We start from the raw sequence: 22980 nt of genomic DNA, 5'->3' as shown, positions 1-22980 counted from the left end.
GTCCATCTATTACGTTGGAAGCAATAGAAAAAGTGATTTCTGTACGCTATGACAGCAACACATTCTGGAGAGTTTTTGCTGGAATTTTTGGAGGATATGAAGCTGTCTATACCAACAATTTAATATTCAGTCAGATCTGATACTATGGAGGACACGTTTTTTTTAATCATTGAATGCAGAAGTACATTTGATATAAATGTATGAAAGCTATCCCAATCAGCCATGGAGTATCAATATACTGTACAATGAAGAGGTACGTTTGAGGACTTATTACATTTTATCTTAAGTGAGACAACTGAATGATCAGAAGATCCTAGTGAAAACAGAAGGGTGGATGAACATAGCTCAGGGCAAGTTGTGAGAAAAAGGTCTAGGAGACTTGCATACTAACCATCAGTGTTGGACACGCGAGTGGGTTCGTGAACAATCTGAGTAAGGTCATAAGCAATGGAAAATCGTGACAGAACCTCCCTTTATCATCTGCCTTGTTTGAGTGGACCAACCATTTCACATGGTGAACATTGAAGTCTCCACAGACGTGAATGTTAGCTGAAGGATGAGCAGACAGGATGTGGTCAATTTTCTCAGATATACTCTTAAAGACAGTAATTCCGCTGTTGTGGGGGTGATAGAGGGCAAATATAAATGCAGTGGCGTGAGTAAGTACAACTAGGAAGCACATATAAGGCAATTTAGGGTCTTCTCTGGAGATTCCCCTACCACATGGAAAGCCACTGGTTCAAAAATTTCACAAAACTACATGAAAGGCTAATTCAAAACCCAAAAAGATGTATCCATGAAGCAGACATGCTAGAATGGATTAGCAAACGTGGATAAAAAGACACAGAAAAGGGAATCTACCAATATCAACCATGTTTAAAATCTTATTAGCACAACCGAGAGAATAAATTTGCCACTCCCTTAATTATCGTGGACTAATTCTCGAGGAACAGTACGGTGCCGAAAACGGAACATATGATCTACTATACATAGACAAAAAGAACCTGAAGGAAGTAAAAAGTAGAAAAAAGAAAATAGGCATGATATAGATCAAAAGCGTACTAAAGGATTTTTCCTGCATGGATAAGAGAGTGCTCGAGAAGGTATCTTGCAAATTGAATCATCTTAATGATATACTAAGAAAATGTCAAGCCGGATACAAATTTACTAATACAGACGAAAGAATGAACCCCCTCCACATGTATCCGGACAACCTGAAACTTTTTGCAAAAGGCACAAGGGACGCTAAAAACACAACCAAAATTCTAAGCCAGGATATCGGAATGTAATTCAAAAAGAAAAAGTGTGCACTGCTAGTTATAAGAAGAAGGAAACTGGAGGCAATGGAAGGTGTGGAACTATCCACCCAAACAGGCAAACATGAAACCTACAAATATTTGGGAATTCTGAAAGCAGACATCATGAAATCAACTGAAATGAGAAAAAAATATCGAAGAACAAGAAGATTCCTAGAAACTAAATTATAGTAGCAATTTAATAAAAGGTATAAACACATTGGTAGTATCACTAGTAAGATACTCTGAACCCTTCTATAAGCTGAACCAAAGAAGTGAGCGATCCTAACCAGAAACCAAGAAATGTGTAACCATGCACAAAGCACTATAACCAAAGGGTGCTGCTGACCGATTCTATGTAAAAAGGAAAGACGGAGAAAGAGGAGTAATTTGTATAGAGAAGTATGTGAATGACACACACACACACACACACACACACACACACACACACACACACACACACACACACACACACACACACACACACACACACACGCACACACACACAAAAGAACTTGCAAAAAACAAAATGCAGAACACAGCAGTAGTGCAGAAATGAACAAAACAGAAAACAAAGAGACAAGGGATGAAACGAGAAAAAAATGGGACAAAGGAAAGATCGTAAGACATAAGAAAACAACAAAGAAACGAAGCAATAAACCACATAATAAGTGAATGCATCAAACTAACCACAACACAATACAAGAATAGACACGATCAAGTTGGAAAGTTAGTCTACTGAGAATTATCAAAACGACTGTATCTTGAACACCCAGACAAATAGCAGCAAACCTTGAAAACGGAAATCACATCATATAGAACATAGAAGTACAGACAGATAAACTCATCCAAGTAAGAAGACCGGATATCATAATAGTTAACAAGAAGGAAAAGTCCTCCCAGATCGTAGATTTGGCCATTCCAATAGGCCACAGGGTGAATGTCAAGGAAGCGAATCAAATACACAAAAAAAGAGATATAGAAGGTAAAGAAAATCAAATTATCATCAATAATAGTAGGAGTACTAGGAACAATACTGGAAAATTTCGCCAAAAGAATGGGAGATATTGGAATCCGGGGGATGACTGAGATGATATAACGAATAACAATAATGAAAACGGCTGAAATATTAAGGAAAACTCTTGAACTTATACATATGAGCTACAAATGCTAATTAACTATATAGAAACTGCAAGAGAAAAAATATAGAGAAACACCACATAGAATAAAAAAGTGAAACCATATAATTGTACGTTTTAGTGTTGGCATCAACAGGCACCACACCAAATAGTCGAAAAGGTTCGAATAGGGTGGAAAGTAAGAGAAGAATAAGCACTAAACAGACCTCCACTGGATGAGTGCGAAGAGGACTGGGGCATTCGTAAGGCTTATTGCCACCCAGTGACAACCAATGGTCGTTACCAACAAGCTGTTGTGAGGATGCAAATTCATTTGCAAAGAGGTGAAGAGTACTAGAAATCTGGGTGGACATCTAATCGATTGTTGTCAATGAGTAATCTCTGAGGATGACCTCTGTGAAAACTCCTAGTGAGTAGTAGTAGTAGTAGTAGTAGTAGTAGTAATAATAATAATAATAATAATAATAAATAATAATAATAATAATAATAAATAATAATAATAATAATAATAATAATAATAATTGGTTACAAAGGTATCTCTATCTCTACTAAAAGGAACTTTGTATGTGCGTGAGTTCATTCTCTATGGACTAATAAACGGCTGGGCCGATTTTTATGAAATTTCACGCAAATGCACTATATGTACTTGGCAGTGTTCTTAGATAGGTTTTGTGTCATGTTTTCGATAAGTCTTTGTAACCGACAATCGAAATAATCTGATAAAAGAAGGAACAGGTAATTTTGACCAAAGTTAACACCTTACACAGCCTAACATCACAACTGCATTTCAAAAGTTTTATTACCACACACCCCGAAAGACCAGACATATAAAATCAACAGTGGATTGTTTGATATGACAGGAGTGCGTTCGAAAAGAATGTTTCTGTTTAAAGCACAATTGAAGCATAATACTTGTCTTTTGCTTTTAAACTTTAATTAAAACTATTATATATGAAAATAATTTTATAAAATCAAGCGTAGGTTTTCTTCAGTGCAATGTGGACTGCAATGTATTGTAGACTAAATCACTGCATGTCCCTACTGCATGTAAATCTTCTTCCCGGGGCACCTCGATTGGTTCTCAATTAGAGCATGCAATGATTGAAAATGGGCGATTTCGATGACAATAAAAATATGGGAGTGTCAAACGTTTGTTGAGCATCGTTCAATCCCGGGCAACGTCGGGGCTTTTTACTAGTCAAATATAATAGTATTACATTTGGCATTTGGAGACGATATGTAATAAATTTAACGAAGCTAATTATTACGTCATAACAACCCTCCTCTGTAAGAGCGAAATAAAACGAATGTTGTCGACGCTAAATGTAAGTAGACACAAAATCTTTTAAACAGAAACTTGACGAACATAAGTCAAGATGAAAAAAACTGTAGAGTACATTTCTTGTAGATAGCCCTCGCTATGCAAAAAAACAAAACAAAAAAAACAGTTTAATCTCGCCATCTCTTACACATATTGTAAGGATTTCATTGGGTGTCATTGCCGTATGTTTTTTCTTATTGGATTGACATTCTAATGTCATACCTCTTTTGATTGATAGTTGAAAGAAGACTATTAAGATGAATCCGTTATTTTTAGACTTTTAAAGTACTACTTTTTGGAAAGAAGACGAGAACCATGTAATTCACGTTTTTACGGCATATCACTAACTTTTCTGTTCATGTCGAAGCGCAATGCACATTGTTAACAATTACGTGTATATATTTCGCATATACCTGAGAGCTGGTGAAATTGACATTTTATAATTTTCTTAACGTAATCACTGCGCATTTATATACAGAATAGATCTGGCCAGGTCCGATTTCTATGTTGCCGATTTCATAATCTGCGCTGATATCCATTTGACAAATTACAAAGAATAAGAACAAAAAGTTGAAAAAAAGAAAAATTCTTACCTTTGCAGGTGTCGAAGAATATGGCTCATCAAAGAGAGCCCAAATTTTGGGATGAACTCTTTGCCAACAGTTAAGATCACCAGCCTTATACCTGTCCTCCAGTCCGAATTTCTTCATTATGTCTTCTTCTGTCGGTTTGTCTGTGTCAAGATCCAGTCGATCTAAAATAGTGAGTACGTCCTGAGTGTCCCTGTGCTGAGTGTACGTCATCCAGCAGCAGGGTTCCACTTGATTGGAGTCAAGACCCCAAAATTCCAACTCTTCTTCGAACAGTGGACCGCATACATCGGTGGGGTAATGCAGTTTCCCCGTGCGGTAGTAGTTGAGGATCTGAGCGAAAACGCCCGGATGTCTGTCGAAGAAATACTCATTTAATACCGGATCGTAGTTAGCCAATGCTTCCGTTAGACGCGAGAGACGCGTTGCCGGGATTTTCTTGAGCGTAGCTTTGTAGGTCTCATGGCGAATGCCGCCCACATTCAAAATGACACGGTTATCGGAATCCGACATGTTATAAGATTCCAAAAAACGAACACCTACCAATAAAAGCTGGACAGCTGCCTAAAAGCAACTATCATTGATTCAATTAGCATTTTGTATCTTTTTTCTTTATAATTTATAAAGTTCGCCTTTTATGTTTCAACGATTAATTAATATAAATTCCTTTTTATGAAATATTGTTCCGAATTTATTTTATTTCACGAATTTTTTCTTTATTTGTTCTGGAAAGTTACATTAAATTCTCAAGTTTCAAATTCGTTCTTATTTGATGGTCGCGTTTTGTTTTCTACCAAAATGGGACAAATCTTACCAGACGGTGTTATTGTCTTTTGCTATCTTCTTTTATCAGAATCTCAAACTCGAATAATATCTCAAATTTTATCCATAGAAGTTCCAATTGTAAAAAGCAGCAGCTTCCATCGGACAAAATCTGAAAAAAAAAAAAAAAACAGAAACCAATAATCAGTATTTTCAAATCAGAGAGAGAGAAACAACAAAAAAAAAAAAAGAAAAGAAAAGAAACAATAAGAACTTTTCTTCAAATAGGTGTTCATTCCTCTTGTGCGATTTATATCGTAATTCAAATTTAATTGTGAGACGAACGTTAAGAATTTCATTTCGTTCATGCTAACAACAAAACACACATTAATTAGTAAAAAATAAAAATGGAGAACAGTGTTTTTCTCTCTTAAGTGTAAAGTGATGGCAAATAAAATGAACCAATCAATAAAACATTCATTAGTCAAAATCAAAGCTACATTTCACTAGTGTCAGATGAATAACTCAGCACATTGGATATTAGAAGCGTACTGTAGACGTGCTGGGAAACCTTGAACAGTGGACAAAGATACAAATGGTAAGTAATCGGCAAGCGGCGAGAAAAAAGTAACAAAAAAAAATATTTCAAAAGAATAACGCCGGAATCATCATACACTTTATTAAGCTAAGCATTACATAATATTATTACTGGTTTTATTTGTAATAATATTAATTTTAGATTTCTAGTTTTTAATAAAGATTGCTTCGAGTATTTTTATTTTCCTATTAATTTCATCCGTTGCCCCGGATTGAATGAAGATCAACGAACGTTCCATGCTATCAGACTGTTATTGTCACCAAAATCGGTGAAATCGACCATTTTTCGATTAAATCGATTGATCTCCTGATCCTATTAGGGACCAATCGCAGTGTAGTGGCAGGAAGCTTTGTGTGCCTCCTCGCAGTGACTTGGTCCATAATACATTATAGTCTACATTGCACTAAAAGAAACCTACTGTTGATTTTATAAATTATTTTTATATAGTTTTATATAATAGCTTAAATTAAAGTTTAAAATGCAAAAGTCAAGTATCATGTCTAAACAGAAAAATTCATTCCGAACACAGCCATGTTTTATGGGAATTTATAAAATTGTTTTTACATAATGAGGTGAATTAAAGTTGGAAATAAAAAAGTCAAATATCATGGTTTAATTATAGTCTAAACAGAAGCATTTATTTCAAATGCGCCTTTCTCCTATCAAAGAACCTACTGTTGATTTTATTCGCTGGGCCTTTCTGCTCGTTCGGTGATCAAACATCTAAAATGCACTATATATATAGATGCTCCTATAAATTCGTTTTTTTTTGTGTGTGTATTGATATTCATATTAAAAACCCCCTTTTCTATTAGTATGTATTTGCTTTCCCGCCAAAGGAAAATGTGACACGAGGTCGTTTTTAATGTGGGGTTAAACCTCCCCCCCCAAAAAAAAAGGCAAAAGGGACACATGGTTGGGACCAAAAATAATAATTGTTCCAGTATAGAGGATTTCCTCTCCATTGACCGGGACAAATTATCCTAAGTGCAGCAGAACAGTGTATGTATATGCTTCCCCACTGAGCAAATTAGGCACAAGGCCGTTTTTTAATGTGGAGAGTGAAGGGTAAATGGGGACCAGCTTCCCGGGGAGTAAGGGAGCTGGATAGTGACAATTGGTATGAAGGGTTTTCCCTACATTACCCAATAACTTATATGTGGGGTTGCTCACAAATATGGTGTTTGCGTGCAGTATATGTCAGAACAGATACTACACTTTGAGATATTAAATCTTTTATTCAGGCAAAAAATGAACATGAACAAAAAACTTAACTTTGATCCTGGTCCAAAGGCCAAGAACAAAAAAAAAAGGCAAAAATGTGACACGAGGTCGTTTTTTTTATGTGGGGTTAAAGCAGCTCCCTGAAAAAAAGGGAAAAGGGGCACTCTGGTTGGGACCAAAAATAATAATTGTCCCAGTGTAGAGGGTTTCCCCTCCAGTGACTGGGACAAATTACCTCAAGTGCAGCATTGGCAGAACAGATACTACACTTTGATCTCGGCTCGAAGGCCAAGAACAACAGGGTATTTATTAGCTCCCCATCGAGCAAATTAGGCACACGGCCGATTTTTTATGAGAGGAGTGAAGGGGACATGGGTACTAACTCCCCGGGAGTAGGGGAGCTGGATAGTGACACTTGGTATGAAGGGTTTCCCCTACATTGACCAAGGTCTTATATGTGGGATTGCCCCCACATGGTCTTTGCTTGCAGTATCTGCTGGAACAGATACTGCATTTTGATCCCAGCCTGAAGGCCAAGAACAACAGCTTATTTAGTGTTTGGCCCCGGCCCTGGCATTATCTACTGGCAGAGCCTCATTTGGGGTCCAAAGCACTTAGGCCATTCAACGTCACTGGAACCTGGCAATGCCCTAAGGGCGGCTCGGCATTCAGAGAGGAACTGCTGTTCCCCCACCGGTCTTTTGTGACCTTCAGCGGCAGGGGCGGATATGAGTTATGGAAAAGCTTGCTCCATAACTGGTACCCAGTGTAATTCCACAAGCAGTGTCCGACTCAGGAATGCCAATCTTTCGGCATACTTATGACAACAAGTCAGGCATTCCCAAGCCTCCCTCGCTGAGTTTCTGTGTACAAACCTGTCTACAGACATATGGCTTTCTCCCTTTCCAAAGAAGTTTAAAAAGGAGTTGGGCCTGCAGGAAGAGGAAGTACTGACAAGTGGTAAGGATCAACAGAAAGAAGTAAGTTTGACATGCCTCCGCACGACTCTTCAGGGATAAGCCTCTGCAAATCCAAGTCCTTACTGACGACTCGACCTTCGTCTGTATTCTGACCAATTTTTGTCCAGCTGGAGTTCAGGCCTGAACCACACACCAAGAATCCTTACCAAGCCATCAGTCCAGCCGAACCTACCTGGAAGCGAGTTTAGCCAGTCCAGGCGGCCAACTGCAGGCCAACGGACTTGCTGCGATTGACTATGGCCCCTGTGACACTTTCATACTCAGCGACCGCCTCCATCACCGCTTTAATATCGATCCTACGCCCTACAAAAATGGTGACATCATCTGCGTACGCGGACACCCTGGCGAATTTGCCACCAGGTAGAGCTACCCTGCGCAGGACTGGTCTAGCTGCCTCGTCCCTTAATTTGTGAAGGAAGGGATCCAACGCCAGGACATACAAAAGAGGCGACAGCGGACGACCCTGCCATGCCAACCAAGAGACCCCAAAGGACTTCAACATCCTACCATTTACTTGTACCGCTACCACAGGATCACGATACAGAATGGAAATCCACTTGCGGAAGTCCGGACCAAAGCCGGCGGTGTCCATAACAGATTCCAAGAAACCATGGTCGACCCTATCGAATGCTTTGGACTGATCTAAATTGATCAGCACGGCTCCTGTGTCGACTTCTAACCCCTCTATGATCGTGCGCACCAAGTGCAAGTTGTTTTGAATCGATCTCCCCTTCACAGAACAAGTCTGATCCAGTTCGACCAAGTCGCTGATAACAACCTGCAGTTGGTTTGCAAGAACATGGGACAAAATCTTCAACTCTGTGTTAAGCAGAGTGATGGGCCTATAATCATCTAAGTCCTCCTCACCATGCCACTCTCTTTCCTTCAGAAGTGTGACCACTCCTTTGGTTACCTGCCCAGTGGTTAAACACACCCGTCAGAAGAGGAACAAACATGGGCGACAGCCTCAAATACAGTTCGTAGGGCAGACCATCAAGCCCTGAAAATTTGTTATGGCCAACCTGCTTCAATGCAGTAATGACCTCACGCTCTGTAACCATCCCATCACAGCTAGCTGCTAAGGCCGCAGTAAGGCGAGGCGAGCTGGCTAAATAGCTGCCAAACTCTTGGCCGCGGAGTCTGGGTAGTTGGGCAAAGTGCTTTTCCAAATGTTGCCGAAAGCCATTACAAATCTCTTGAGTCGATACGAGGGTATGCCCTTCCAGGTTTTTCACCTTCCGAATGTACCCATCCAAGCCACGTCTTAAGGCGGCCCTATGCACAACAGTGTCAATGTTCACGGCTTAATTAGAGACTCTGTTTAACCTAGCTCTAACTACTTGACCTTCGTAATGCTCGCTAGCCAAGCGCTGGAGGTCTCCCTTAACTACTGCTATCTCTAGGGGATCCCCACCAGCCTTTCATCTAGGTGCCTTTTGGTCCGTGCCCTAGTTAATGTGAGGTGTTGACTATATTGGACACAAAAGAGCCTAATGGTAGCCCTTAGTTTAACCCACCCACTAACTCCTACTGAATTAGTATTGTCAGCTGTTCCCAGAAGTCGTTCATCTCCAGTAAGGAGGCGTTCAACTTCCAGTAGCCAGCCAACCTAAGCGTATTACCTACTCTCAAACGAGCCATTACTAATTTATGGTCTGAATGACCTAGCCAGTGGAACGTGGGACAAGATAAGAAATCTATTTCGCCTCTTTTAACTAACATCCTGTCCAAGTAGGTACTTGAACAGGAGGCCACACTTTTTTGCCACATCCACATTTCCCTCCCCGGGTGATTCAGACAGAATCTGTTGACAAGATCGCACAAGGCCATCAGGTCAGACAGGCTGCCTTAACACCTCTCCGACCCTCTATCCCCCCCCCCCCCGACCTTATCTATCTTGGGGTCCAGGATGGCATTCCAGGTTCCAATTAAAACTACCCACTCCGGACCTGCCGATAAGAACACCTCCACCTGCCGAAAAAAGGAAACCCTCTCCCCAGCGATATTGGGTGCGTAAACAACCAAAATCTGGAACTTACCGCTTTTAACGGCAACATCGACCACGACCAGCCTTCCATGAGCGTCCGCATGAACTACAGTAACCTTCACAGCTAAGGTGCGACTCACTAGCACAGAAACCCCATGAATATGGGAATTGCCATATGCTGAGTAAATGTCAAAATTGTTCACCAGCACATCGCAATCCCCGGGCCCAACAAAGTGGGTCTCCTGAATCGCAGCTATATCTCCCTCAAGGGCCACGAGGTCCCTCAGCATGCAAGCAGCCTTGCTTTGAGATCTCATACCCCTCACATTTAAACTAGCAAGGTTTAAGGTTGCCATTATTCCCTAACTAGTATTCGTCTATTACGGGTCTAAAGTCCTCGTGGCTGAGGATGCCAAATATCTGACCGATGCTGCCAGTTAACAACTGGCGTTGTGAACTGACCTCCTCGGACCAGCCCTCCCACGTCCAGGAGAAAGGTTAATAGCTCTATAAAGGGAGGGGGTTAACATATATAGGGACTCTCCCTTCACATTTGTGCTGAATTTGCGGCAGCGACGGATGATCCTCCTCCACTAGCTTCATTTCAGTATCGCTGTTTTGGCTTTTTCTAGCATCCGCCACAACGCTTTTACTTGACCGCCCTTTTCTTTCCTGACACAGGTAATGATTAGTGGGGCATCCCTAAAATTTTCGGGGTTCTCCACACTTTTCTGTTCACTTCTTGAATCTTCCACAATGGTTTCAGGTTTTTCTTCTGATTCCGAGAGAGCTCTGATAGCAGCTGGGTTGGCTCTATTTCACATATCCTCTTCCTCGGGCAGAAATGGCCTCTTCCGGGTCTTTTCAGTCCGGACCGGTGTTTGCTGGCGGAACTGTGTGTTCATTATCTTTTGCTTGGACTGAGTCATCTGTAGACTCTGGTGCTGGTGCATCCTCACCAGGCATGTTGATTGTGTTGGAAGGGAGGGGGTGTTCTGCTCGTCCATGGAGATGTTGGGTTGAGCAGTGTTGTTCTTGTCTTTGCATTCTTCACGCCTTCTTTGTGCTTGCTGTTGGTGTCTTATTTTCAGCCTTTTTCTCCATCTCTTCTTCCTCAGACTCTGAGGCTAGCTTCCTCTTCATCCCGGATTTTCCTTCTTTTACTGCACTCTCTGCTGCCTGTTTACCTCTCCTTGCTATTGTGCTCCGTTTGGTTAAAGCTTTCTCTGTCAGCTTGTTTCCACCCATCTCTGTCTTTTCCGATGGCACAACCGCCGGTGGGGCCTCTGCTTTCTTTTTTGGACATGCCTTTGCTATATGTCCAGGCAGCAAACAGTTCCAACAGTGAGGCCTTCTCCCCTCGACGATGAGAGACATGGTCTATGCCTCACACTTCAATTGTGCCGGTATAGCGTTAAAGCCGGCCCGGCACTGGAATGCCACCGGATGTGGCACTCCCCGACAATGGCATTGGAGCACCACCAGGTGTGGTACCCCCCGACACGGTCCCTACACCAGAGGCGTCCCCCATGGTGGCACAGGCAGAGGCCTGCCTCCTCTAGATGTTGGCCCAGTGCCCTTTCCCAGTCCGCTGATTTGGAAACCAGGGGCACCTTTGCCTAAAAAGGCACGTCGGTTTCCCCTAGCCCTGCCAGCTGCTTAAGTTGGGTCCAGACACTGGACTATCTGCAAAAAATTCGAAAGAGGTAACAATTAGTAACAACAAGCAAACAAAACAATGCCTTAAGGACCACTCACCCAAAGAATGGGGTCAGTCCTTTGAGGCCAAACAAGAAAACCCTTGAACTTGACCAAAGATTGGTCAAGTGAATGGTCGCCGGTCATTGTATGAAAAGAAAGCTTAGTATACTGCGAGAACAGATACTACACTTTGATATGGTCAAAAGGCCAAGAACAGTGTATTTATTTGCTCCCCCACCAAGCAAATTAGGCACTGTGAAGCAGTGAAGGGAAATGGGGGAGTAGGGGAGCTGGATAGTGACAATTGGTATGAAGGGTTTCCCCCATATTGACCAAGGTCTTATATGTGGGGTTGCCCCCACATATGGTCTTTGCTTGTAGTATCTGCCAGAACATTGTCTAGTGCATTGTTAGTAAGGTCCCTCCCTGAGCTAATCTATGTAGTTAGATCACCTACTGTTTTCCGGGGCACTGAAAACAAGTGGGGAGATCCCTAGTAGGGATTAGGGTGGTTTCTTATCGGATATTGGGGGAAAAATGAATAAAGCATCAAAAAACAAAAAGGGGAGGGAGTGGGAATGGTAGAAAGCGACCTCCGAGTAAGGGTTGACCAGGGGTGACAAAACAAAAGAGGGGGGTAATGGTAGGATAGCCTCGGAAGGTTCTCTAGTGCCAAAATAAACAATCAGGGGACAGGATCTTATTTGTACCACCAGTCAAGAGTCTTTTTAATTTTCTATTGCTAACCTTGTGGGATGGGTTCCGAAAGACCCAGTACTGCGTGTGCCATGCCTGTGGTGGTAACACGAATTCAAATTTGGCGCCTCGTTGGATGCACAAGCTAGTGTCATGCACCCACCTCTTGTCAAAAACCATTCAAGACAACATCTTCTAATCGCATCTGATCTTTACTTTAAGCAGATGTTTAAAGTAGACTATCAGATCCCGGTCCGGAACAGATATCCCCTTATGGACTCACTTGAGGCGTGTGATCTATATGACCATTCTCGCTACTGCTAGGATCGCCAGAAAAACCATTCTTTTCTCCCTAGGCAGCGGCAGATCAGTTTTCTCCACAAAATATGACTCGTTGAGTTATAACAGGCGCTTGGCATCGTTGCGAGCCATTACCTCATTGGCATACCCTAGGAGGGTCTTAAGCCTGCTACAGCGGAAAAAAACATGACCGACCGTTTCCATCATGCCTTCATCGCAGCGCAGGCAATGGACCCAGGTCTCTTCTTTGTACATGTTGAGTTCGTCAAAGAGGGGCAGCGCATTCCGGACAAGTCGCCAGGTGAGGAAAAATTCCGAGTTGGTAAGAAAGTCCCATCCTGGTGCCCAACTTCACTGGGAGCGGACCTCCTCTAACGAGATCCCCATCCGCTTCACTAGCGATTTCTTTGTGCTACGCCCCACTAGCTCCCGATAAAGCCTGTTTCTAGACTGCTCGAGGACACTGGTCCCTGGCAACGCTCTAAGTGCGGACCGGCATTCGGCGTAGAATTTTTGTTCCCCCCCTCAATCTCCACCGCGCTTTGACCCCTCCCTCGGTCTCCGGCAAGCTTCAACCAAGGGGTCGGATACGAGATTGGAAAGCAAGCTTCCAGCCGTAGTGACCCATGGAACATCTACATACAGTGAACGGTTCAGGAAGGCCAACCTCTCTGCATGCTTGTGACACAGGAGATCGGCCCAAACCTCCCTCACTCGGATTTCGAACACAGACCTCTCTGCAAACATAATGTTTACCCTCGTTCCACAAGAGTGAGTCGAGGTGCTCCTGTAAGCTGATTCGTCATTCTGCAGGGAAGGGAAGTACAGACAGACGGTGAAGGATGAGCGGAAAGACGTATGTAGCATGCGCCTCTGCCGGACCCTTCAAGGACAATTTCCTTCGAATCCAAGTCTTGACAGATGATTCGACCTTGGTCTCTACTTTTGACCAGTTTTTCTTCAGTTGGAGACCCAGTCCGAACCACACACCGAGGATCCGGACCGGGCTGTCGATCCAACTGAAGATGCCCGGAAGTGAATTTATTCCAGTCCAGGCACCCAACTGCAGACCCACCGACTTACTGTGATTGAAGACAGCCCCTGTAACTTCTTTGTATCGAGTGAGCGCCTCGGTGACTGACCGCTTGAATGTCCGTGGGGCAAAACACGAACATGGTGACGTCATCGGTGAAAGTGGAAACCCTGACTCATGTGCCTTCAGGGAGAGCTATCCCATGCAGGACTGATGTAGTCGCTTCATCCCTTAACTTGTGAAGGAGTGGTTCCAAGGCCAGGTCATACAAAAGAGGCGACAGCGGACAACCCTGTCGCACCAACCGAGAGATGGCAATTGACTCCGACAGCTTACCGTTGATCTGCACCGCCACCATCTACCTGTCATACAGTACAAAGATCCACTTGCGGAAGTCTGGATTAAAACTGGCGGCCTCTAGCACAGATCCTAGGAACCGATAGTCCACCCTATCGAAAGCCTTGGACTGATCCAAACTGATCAGCGCAGCCTCGGCGTCATCTTCTGTCTCCTCTATGATTGTGCGGATCAAATGAAGATTGTCCTGAATTAATCTCCCCTTCACAGCATAGCTCTGATCTGGTTCGATCAAGTCAGTTATGACCACCTGTAAACGATTTGCAAGAACCTTGGCCAAAATCTTTAATTTAAAAATGTGTTTAGCAGAGTCAAGGCCCTGAAATCGTCTAAATCTTCCTCCCTACCTCGCCGTTGACATTTCCTCAGCAATGTGATTGCTCCCTTGGCAACCTGCCCAGGGATGGAACCCTGAACAAAACAATGGTTGAACATATCCTTCAGAACAGGGATCAACATGGGCGACAGCCTCAAGTAGAATTCGTAGGGTAGGCCATCAAGCCCCTGGGGACTTGTTGCAGCCGACCTGCTTCAACGCAGTAGACCATCACAGCTAGCCACTCGAGCCGCCATTAGACAGGGCGAATTGGTCATATAGCTTTGACCCTGAGCCTGGGTAGTCAGGTGAAGCGCTTTGATAGATGCTCCCAAAACCCCTTGCAGATCCCGTATCGATAGAGCGTGTGCCCATCCAGGTTATTTACTTTTCGAATGTACTCATCCAAGCTGCATCTTAGAGCAGCCATAAGCTCAACAGCATCAATGTTAACAACCTCATTCGAGACCTTCATTAACCTAGCCCTAACTATCTGGCCCTCGTATCACTTGCTAGCCAAGCAGTTTAGGTCTTGTTTAGCGTTATCTCCAAGCCCCCCCCTCCACCGCCCGGGTTAGCCTATTCTCTATACGCTTCTTGACCTTGGCCTTATCTAGTGTGAGGCATTGGCTGTACTGGACCGAGAAGTGTCTAATCTTAGCTTTGAGATTAACCCACCACTTACTCCCGGTAACTGCCCCCACTCATGTCTGCTGGATTAACTCTGTAACCTTCAACCGGCAGTCCTCCAGCTCCAACAAGGTGCTGTCGAACTTCCAGTATCCGGCCAGTTTAGATCTAGAGCTCAAGTTCAAATTGGCCATAACTAGTTTATGGTCCGAGTGTCCTAAAAGGTGGAACATGGGGCAAAATAGGAAGTCTACATCGCCTTTTCTAACTAACATCCGATCCAAGTAAGTACTCTGATGAGAAGGCACACTTTCATACCACGTCCACATCTCCCGCCTCGGGTGATCCAGGCGAAATTTGTCAACCAGGTCGCACAAAGCCATCAGTTCAGAGAGACAGCTGTCACACCACCCGAACACACTAGTTCCCCCGACCTTATCTATCTTGGGATCAAGGATGGCATTCCAATCACCCATTAAGACTACCCTCTTCGAATCATCTAGAAAACCCTCCGCCATCGAAAGAAGGAAGCCACAGCAAAATTAGGCGCATAAACAGTGACTATCCGAAACACACTGCTATTAACGGCAACATCGATGACAATCGCCCACCCGTCCTCATTCACATAAACAACATTCACTGACGCTGATAGGGTGCGATTTACTACTCGGACCATAAACTAGTTATGGCAAGGAGATTCCACGGCTATAAGTATTGCCATATGCTGAGTAAACATCATAGTCGCTCACCAGCACCTGACAATCCCCATCATAAATAAAGTGGGTCTCCTGTATAGTGGCATTATCTACCTTGAGGGATACCAGATCTCTCAGCATGTGCGCAGCTTTGCTTCGACATCTGAGGCCCCTCACATTAAAAGTAGCTAAATTTAAAGACATGGTCACCTACCTTATTCAGTGTCACACACGGGCCTGAAGTTCTCAGGGGTGAGGACGTGGTAGGCCTAACCGAGACTGCCGGTGAGGGATGTCCGTCACGCCTCCCACGTCCAGAGGGAAAGTTAACTTTAATTCCCTGAGAAAGAAGGGTGGGTGTAGACCGGGATTCTTCCCTCACACTTGTAAAAAAGTTTGTTAAGCGAAGGATGCTCTGTGTCCACCAGCTGCTGGCCTGGAATTGCATCCTTTGTGGCTTTTAACATAGCCCAGAGGGCTTCAGTTCTAGAGTCCTTGTTGACTCTGATGAATGTGGTCAACATGGAAACGTCTTTAAATTTGGTGAGGTCGGTGACATTGTCGCCACCGACATATATAAAGTTCTTTAATTGGTTGTAGCGGACCTTCTGCTGGCCTTCTAGCTCTGGTGTTGTTTGCAGAAGGCCCGTCTCACATATCCTTCCACCTGGAAGGAAGAGAAGTCTTTTTTGTCCGCTCCATGTGGATTGGTGGTGGTGGGGGTGTTTCCTTGGCTGGAGGAGAAGTGAGGAAAGGAGGAGTAGGGGAGGGGGTGTCGGGTGTTGGGGTGTCTGGTGACAGGGGTGGTGGTTTTTTGGGGTCGTTGATCGACCTTTCTGGGGATGGGTTGCATGGTAGTGTTCTTCGGAGTTCGGTTGGGGGGATAGTTGCTCTGGCTGTTTGGGGGTGTGGGATTTGGGGAGTTCAGCCTCGGCTTGTTTGTTATTGTTTTTGTGGTGGGGATGTCTCCTTGGTTCCTCCTGCTTTTCCTCCTCTTGGTCGTCTTCTTGCTGACTGCTGCTGTTGCTGTTGTCTTCTCCGTGTCTGTGGCTGTCTCTAACTCCTCCGACGCGATCTCTTCCTCACAGTCCTGGAGCTTCCTTTTGTTTGAGGAAGAGGGTGCCTGAGTGTCCATCAGAGTGATGTCGGGTTGGGTTTTGGTCGCTATTGGCTTGGGCAAGTTTTTGTTGAGTCTGCTCTTCCTTGTGACCGTCGCCCAACCCGCTTCTGCTACTGGGCCAAAGTTGACTGTGGCTGGGGATTCAGCTGGGGTTTTGGGTGGTGTTTTGGTGGGGGCTTTTCCATGGGTTTTGGCTGGTTGTCTTTTGGGACAGTCCTTAGCCATGTGTCGCTGTTGCTGACAGTGCCAGCAATGGGGTCTTCTCCCCTCCACGATCAACGTCATGGTCCAGTTTCCAAACTTGAGCATGGCCGGAATGTTTTTGAAACCGGCCTCATCCAGGACCATCTGCACTCTGTAATCCCCGGTCATCACGTTGCGTTAACTGTGGGCTGGAATGACTGCCTCCACATCACCATACTGGCTCAGTATGGCCCAAGCTGTTTTGCAGTCATATAGGACGGGACATTTAAAATTAAGACCGAGGTGATCCGCTTGCTAAGGTATTCTGGCTGGAGCCAAATACTTCTGCTTCTATGGTCGGTCCTGGACAGCCTTTTCACATCCTCTTGACTGGGGAGCAGAATGTCCTACATGGCAAAACTTCTGCAAATGTAGCTGGCTGGTATGTTCTGGTTGATGAGAAGTTCCACCATGGTGTCTTTGTTGACACCCATTAAGCTCCTGGTCTTGAGGTCGGTGACCAGGGAGAGAACTTTCTTCTCAAGCTCTTTGACTTGTCCTGGAAGGGGCTTGATGTTTATCCCATCCGTAACGTCCTTTTATCTGGAGTTGAAGAGCTCCCTATACTCTTCGGGTGTCATCTGCTCCTGGTCTTGTGGGCCCCATGCCACTGTTTCATCCTGTTTGGCGTTGGATGGACCGGGATGAGGAGTGGCTGCCATTTCCTTCTTTTTCTGCTGCTGCTGCTGCCTGGTTGCCTTGTTTGGGGCTAAGTTTGGCCAGTCCTCCTGGGGTGTCATGGACTGGTTGTAGCCCGTTTGTTGGCCCCATTCCTTTTTTCTGCCCGGAGATTGTGGAGTGTTTTTTTTCCTCCACACGCTTGGTTATTGGAGGGTGGCTTTTCGGGGCTTTAGGTGGAGTTGGCATGTTTTGGTGGGATTTGGGTGGTGAAGGTGCCTTGTATCACCCCGAGAACCTTGATCGATGCTCTGAACAGCGCTGGTTCTGCGGGCAACACCATCCTTGTCTTCCTCCCTTTCTGGTATCAGGGAGTTGCCCTCTTGGGGAGCTGATGTTGGGTGACCGGATCGGGACTGGGAGACCAGTGGTGCCATAGGCTGTGGTCCATCAGTGTCGTCTTTGGTCTCCTCATCTTCAGCTTCTCTTTGCTCTTCTGCCAGGAGGTTGTCCTCGTGGGGAGCAGGAGTGGTAAGGTCTTCTCCGACCGATGAGGATTGAGGTGGAACAGGTATCGCTGGGTGTGTACCACCTGAAAGGTGACTCGTTCCCTCGTCAGCCAATTCCTTGGCTCCCCCGACCGGGGAGTGGTCCTCGTGGGGAGTGGGGGGTTGGATTGGTTGCCCTCTTGGTGTAGTCATCTCCAGGGTCGCTGTGGGCTGCGGCCGTATCCTTGCCTTCTCCTCTGCTTCTTCATTCGTGGGGGATGCTCCCTCCGATGGGGAGTGCTCGGGGGGGGGGGGGGTTCGATATGGTGCATCTGGGGTGGTATACTTCTTTTTCCCGGCATCGTGGGAAAACTGAAACAGCCCATGATGGGGACCAAAGTGTAGTGGAGGAGAAAAGAAAATACAGGGGGAAATGGGGATGGGATCAGATGCGAGAAAGTGTGTATGACCTCCCCTTGCGGAGATGTTGGGGTTAGCAGCTCAAATCCCCCATGAGGGGGAGAGCAGAGAAGTAAGACACAGTGAGTACTAGTGGGTCAGAGTGCTGTGTCGCAATTAAGACAAAGAGAGGACAGTAATTTTCGTCCCTGAGAGGGGAGCAGAAACAAAGAAGGTTAATAAAAACAAACCCTTCCCACAAAATACCCCAACAAAGAAGCGAAAAAAGTAACCCGGTTATCAGCTCGATCCCCCATTAGGGGAAGAGCAGCAAAGGTTAGAGTGCTGCTAGGGCGAATTAAGTGTGGAGAGAATAGACCATTTCAACTTCAGAGGGGAGGAGGAAACAAAGTACCCAAAAACAAAGACTAAAGCTAACCCGACCAGGTCGCGTCTACCAAAAAAAGTGTTGTCGGTCCCGAAAACACCAAACTCCCAAAGAAGGGAGCGGTTTTGGGTCCAAACTACCACACAATGGCGTCGGTCCTGGGGGGAGCAAAAAGAGTCCTGACTACCCAAAAAGGGGGCCGGTCCCACTAACCAAGGTTAGTAAGTCAAAGTGACAAAAAGTTAAGCGCCTTAACCTTCTTAGTGACACACAATATGGTTTCCGTTCTGTAAGATCTACAGCAGATGTGCTTACAGTTATATCTCATAGGATTAGCGAATCTCTCGACAGAGGCAACATTTCTAGGGCAATTGCTCTTGACATATCAAAGGCCTTTGATAGGGTCACAAGATCTCCAGCTATGGTATAGCTGGAAATGTCTTCTCAATTATTAAATCATTTCTCTCTGATAGGTTCATAAGAGTAGTAGTTGATGGGCAAAAATCAGAAGCTCACAGTATATATGCTGGAGTCCCTCAGGGGTCCATCCTGGGCCCAACTCTTTTCCTGATCTACATTAATGATCTTCGAAATCACATCCTTACATCATTCATGGACATTTTTGCTGACGACACTACCATCTATGGTAGCACATCTAAGACAGTAAACGACCAAGTTCTCTCTGATTCTCTCCGATTCTCTCTGCTCTGATCTTGATCACGTTGTACAATGGGGAAAGGAGTGGCTGGTTACTTTTAATGCATCTAAAACCAAGCTTCTATCTTTACATCATCAACGTTCTGGTCCCTATCTGGCACCAATTGAAATGAATGGCTCTCGTCTTGGGGAGGCCTCAAGTTTTGACAGGCTTCTGGGCTTGACCTTTACTCCTGAACTTAAATGGAATACGTACATCAAATCTGTTGCCATGGCCGCTGGAAAAATGGTCGGATCCTTCTATCGATCCAGTAGATATCTCACTGCTGATGCAATTCTCTATCTATATAAGAGCCAGATACATCCAAGGATGGAATACTGTTGCCACATATGGGCAGGAGCTGCTAGAAAAGACTTGTCCTGCCTTGATAGGGTTCAAAATAGACTTCGTGGCCCGGTGGGAGATATCCTTTTCTCTGCGCTGCAACCTCTATCTCACAGAAGAGATGTTGCGAGTTTGTCTCTGCTTTATCGTTATTTTCATGGAAAGTGTTCGACTGAGCTTCAATCTATGGTCCCCCCTCGCCAAACTTTCCCAAGAAACACTAGACTAGCTGAAAACATTATCAATAATTTTCCCCACTCTTTATCTGTGCCTAAACCTAAACATACATTCCATGATCAAAGCTTCTTTCTTAGAACTGCACGCCTGTGGAATTGTCTTCCGTTTTCCTGCTTTCCAGCTGTCTATAATATGGTTGTCTTCAAGTCCAACGTGAACAAGTTTCTGATGAGCCGTTCCACGTAAGTTAACAAATTTACCGAACTTCCATTACTATCGATTACTATATTGTCCTTTTGACTACTGTACACTCTTTAACCCTTATCCTTGAGTGGCCTATCGGCCTTGATAAGTGGTGACGCCTATGTAAAAAAACAAAACAAAAAAAACCCTAGCTCGAGAGCCTGGTTGCGGGTGTCTTGGAAGATCAAAAAATGAGGATGCTGGGAGAACAGATACTACACTTTGATTCCGGCCCAAAGGCCAAGAACAATAGGGTATTTATTTGCTCCCCCACCGAGAAAATAAGGCACAAGGCCGATTTTTAAAGTGAGGAATGAAGTGGAAATGGGGACCAACTCCCCGGTGAGTAGGGAAGCTGGATAGTGACAATTGGTATGAAGGGTTGCCCCTACATTGACCAAGGTCTTATATGTGGGATTGCTCACACATATAGTCTTTGCTTGCAGTATCTGCTGGAACAGATACTACACGTTGATCTCAGTCCGAAGGCCAAGAACAACAGTTTATTTAGTGTTTGGCCCCGGCCCTGGCATTATCTACTGCCTCATTTGGGGTCCAAAGCACTTAGGCCAGTGGGGGTTCGAGAGTCATTACTAATTACTAGCTAGGTCTTTGAAAGACTTTATTAAATTTCCCTACACTAAGACACTATCACCATAATACCTCATTCTTACCATGGAGTTTATCTACTTAAAGTCTCCCCAGCGTATGTGTTGGCTTTATTCTGCAAAAACAATTATTTACGATTTAACAAAAACTAAAATTATATGTACAAACAAAGGTTTTTTTTTTTGTTTTAGATAAATGAGTGATGAGATGATGGGTAAGTGGGCAAGCTAAGATACACCCAAAAAGAAAGAAAAAGAAAACAACTAAACAAAATTCCTATGGAGGCGGGTTAGTAAAGGATCCTCCCAACCTATTTCTAAATATGGAGCGCCCACTGTCTTCTGGTCCTGAAGGTGGAAAGCAAGCGGGTCGTTCCCTAGTTGGAGTGGGGGACCTAGGGATGAATTAGATAGGGATGGGCGGTATAGGGAATGGATGGCGTCTTCCAAGATAAATGTACGTATAGGGGCAACAGACCAGGGACAAAACAAAGAGTGGACTGGGCATCTTTGAAAGCTCTCCTAGTGCCAATGAAAAAATAAAATCGGGGACAGGATCAACAATCATACTTGCCCTAGTCTAGTACTTAATAAAGTATTTTCAACTCGAAGTGGTTAAAACCTAACTAACCCTACTCTATTAAACTTTGTTCGGGGCTAGGTTCCATAGAACCTTAGCACCGCCTGACCAATACGACTAGGGTGGAAAACAAACCTAGCGTCTCATCAGATGCACAAACTAGTGTTGTGCACCCATCTCATATCAAATTCTATGTGATGTAATCTTTTCCAATCGCATCTGATCTTCACTTTAAGCTGATGCTTAAAGTAAGCGACCAGATCCCAATCCGAAACAGATTACACCCCATAGACAATGTTAAGACGTGTAACCCATGTCACTAACCTAGCTACAGCTAGGATTGCGAGAAACACCAACCGTTTCTCCCCAGCAAACGGTGGGTCCGTGTTGTCGACAACGTACGCCAAATCAAAAGGGACCAACCACTGGGGGTTGATGCGAGCCGTTACCTCTCCGATGTACTCCTAGAGCCTCTGAAATCCGTCGCCTCTATTGAAAGTTTAAGCCAGACATGCAAACAGACATACATACAGTTATATATTGGTAACTAAAACTTTTCGACCCAAACTGATGAAAAAGCTTGCCCTATCTCTGAATGCACTTTATGTAAAATTTCAAATATTTAGACCAGACATGTTCTGAGTAATTTGCAAGAGGAAATTTTTTTTAACTTTGACCCCTATTATGATCCCTTAAAATTTATTGTTTTGGGCTCAAATCAAGTTATTAAGTTAGAACCATGTCCAATGAACTTATATCTAAAATTTCAACTGTTTAGACTAAAAATTGTCGGAGGAGTTTGGTAGAGTTCTCAAAGGTCAAATCATTGAACTTTCACCCCTTAATCGCCAAATTTCTGGCCAAAAACCAAATCTCAGTACCCTGTATATCAAATTTCGAGTCTGTAGACTAAAAATTGACAGAGTTATTTCGTAGGGAAATGTACACAGACACACGCACAGACACGTTCACGTTTATATATATATATATATATATATATATATATATATATATATATATATAGTAATTTATAAAATATATATGGCGATTAAGCTACACTGAATATTCTGCATTTCATCCACTATAGGATTCGTCAGGTTTATGCATATGGTTAATGCATAAGCGCATAAGCCTGACGCGTATGCGTATGGTTAATGCATTAGCACATAAGCCTGACGAATCCTATAGTGGATGAAACGCAGAATATTCAGTGTAGCTTAATCGCCATATATATTTTATAAATTACTAACTAGCTCTACCTACGTATTGAGCACTTTTGAAGTAAATACTTAAAGTTTACGCATAAATCTATACTTTCGTATATTAGGTTTATGTGAGTAAATGAAGTAGTTATATATATATATATATATATATATATATATATATATATATATATATATATATATATATATTAGATAGATAGATAGATAGATAGGAATATATTTTTGTT

General features: G+C 43.9%; 1 protein-coding gene across 8 annotated transcripts in view; it reads right to left on the bottom strand.

Moving 5' to 3' along the window:
* Nucleotides 1–22980, bottom strand: part of LOC145293826 (potassium voltage-gated channel protein Shaw-like) — a 523690-nt gene that overhangs the window by 400634 nt on the left and 100076 nt on the right. For all 8 annotated transcript variants that reach the window (XM_080140468.1, XM_080140472.1, XM_080140473.1 and 5 more), the window contains exon 2: nucleotides 4349–5279. In XM_080140468.1, coding sequence (XP_079996594.1) covers nucleotides 4349–4858 — 510 coding nt within the window. In that variant the 5' untranslated portion in view covers nucleotides 4859–5279. The remainder of the gene's footprint in view (nucleotides 1–4348; nucleotides 5280–22980) is intronic.

Source organism: Euprymna scolopes, chromosome 15 (assembly GCF_053919585.1).
Source record: "Euprymna scolopes isolate OS-2025 chromosome 15, ASM5391958v1, whole genome shotgun sequence".
NCBI lineage: Eukaryota > Metazoa > Mollusca > Cephalopoda > Sepiida > Sepiolidae > Euprymna > Euprymna scolopes.
Note: the sequence above shows the minus strand (reverse complement) of the source record. Positions and strands in the feature narration are given on the sequence as shown.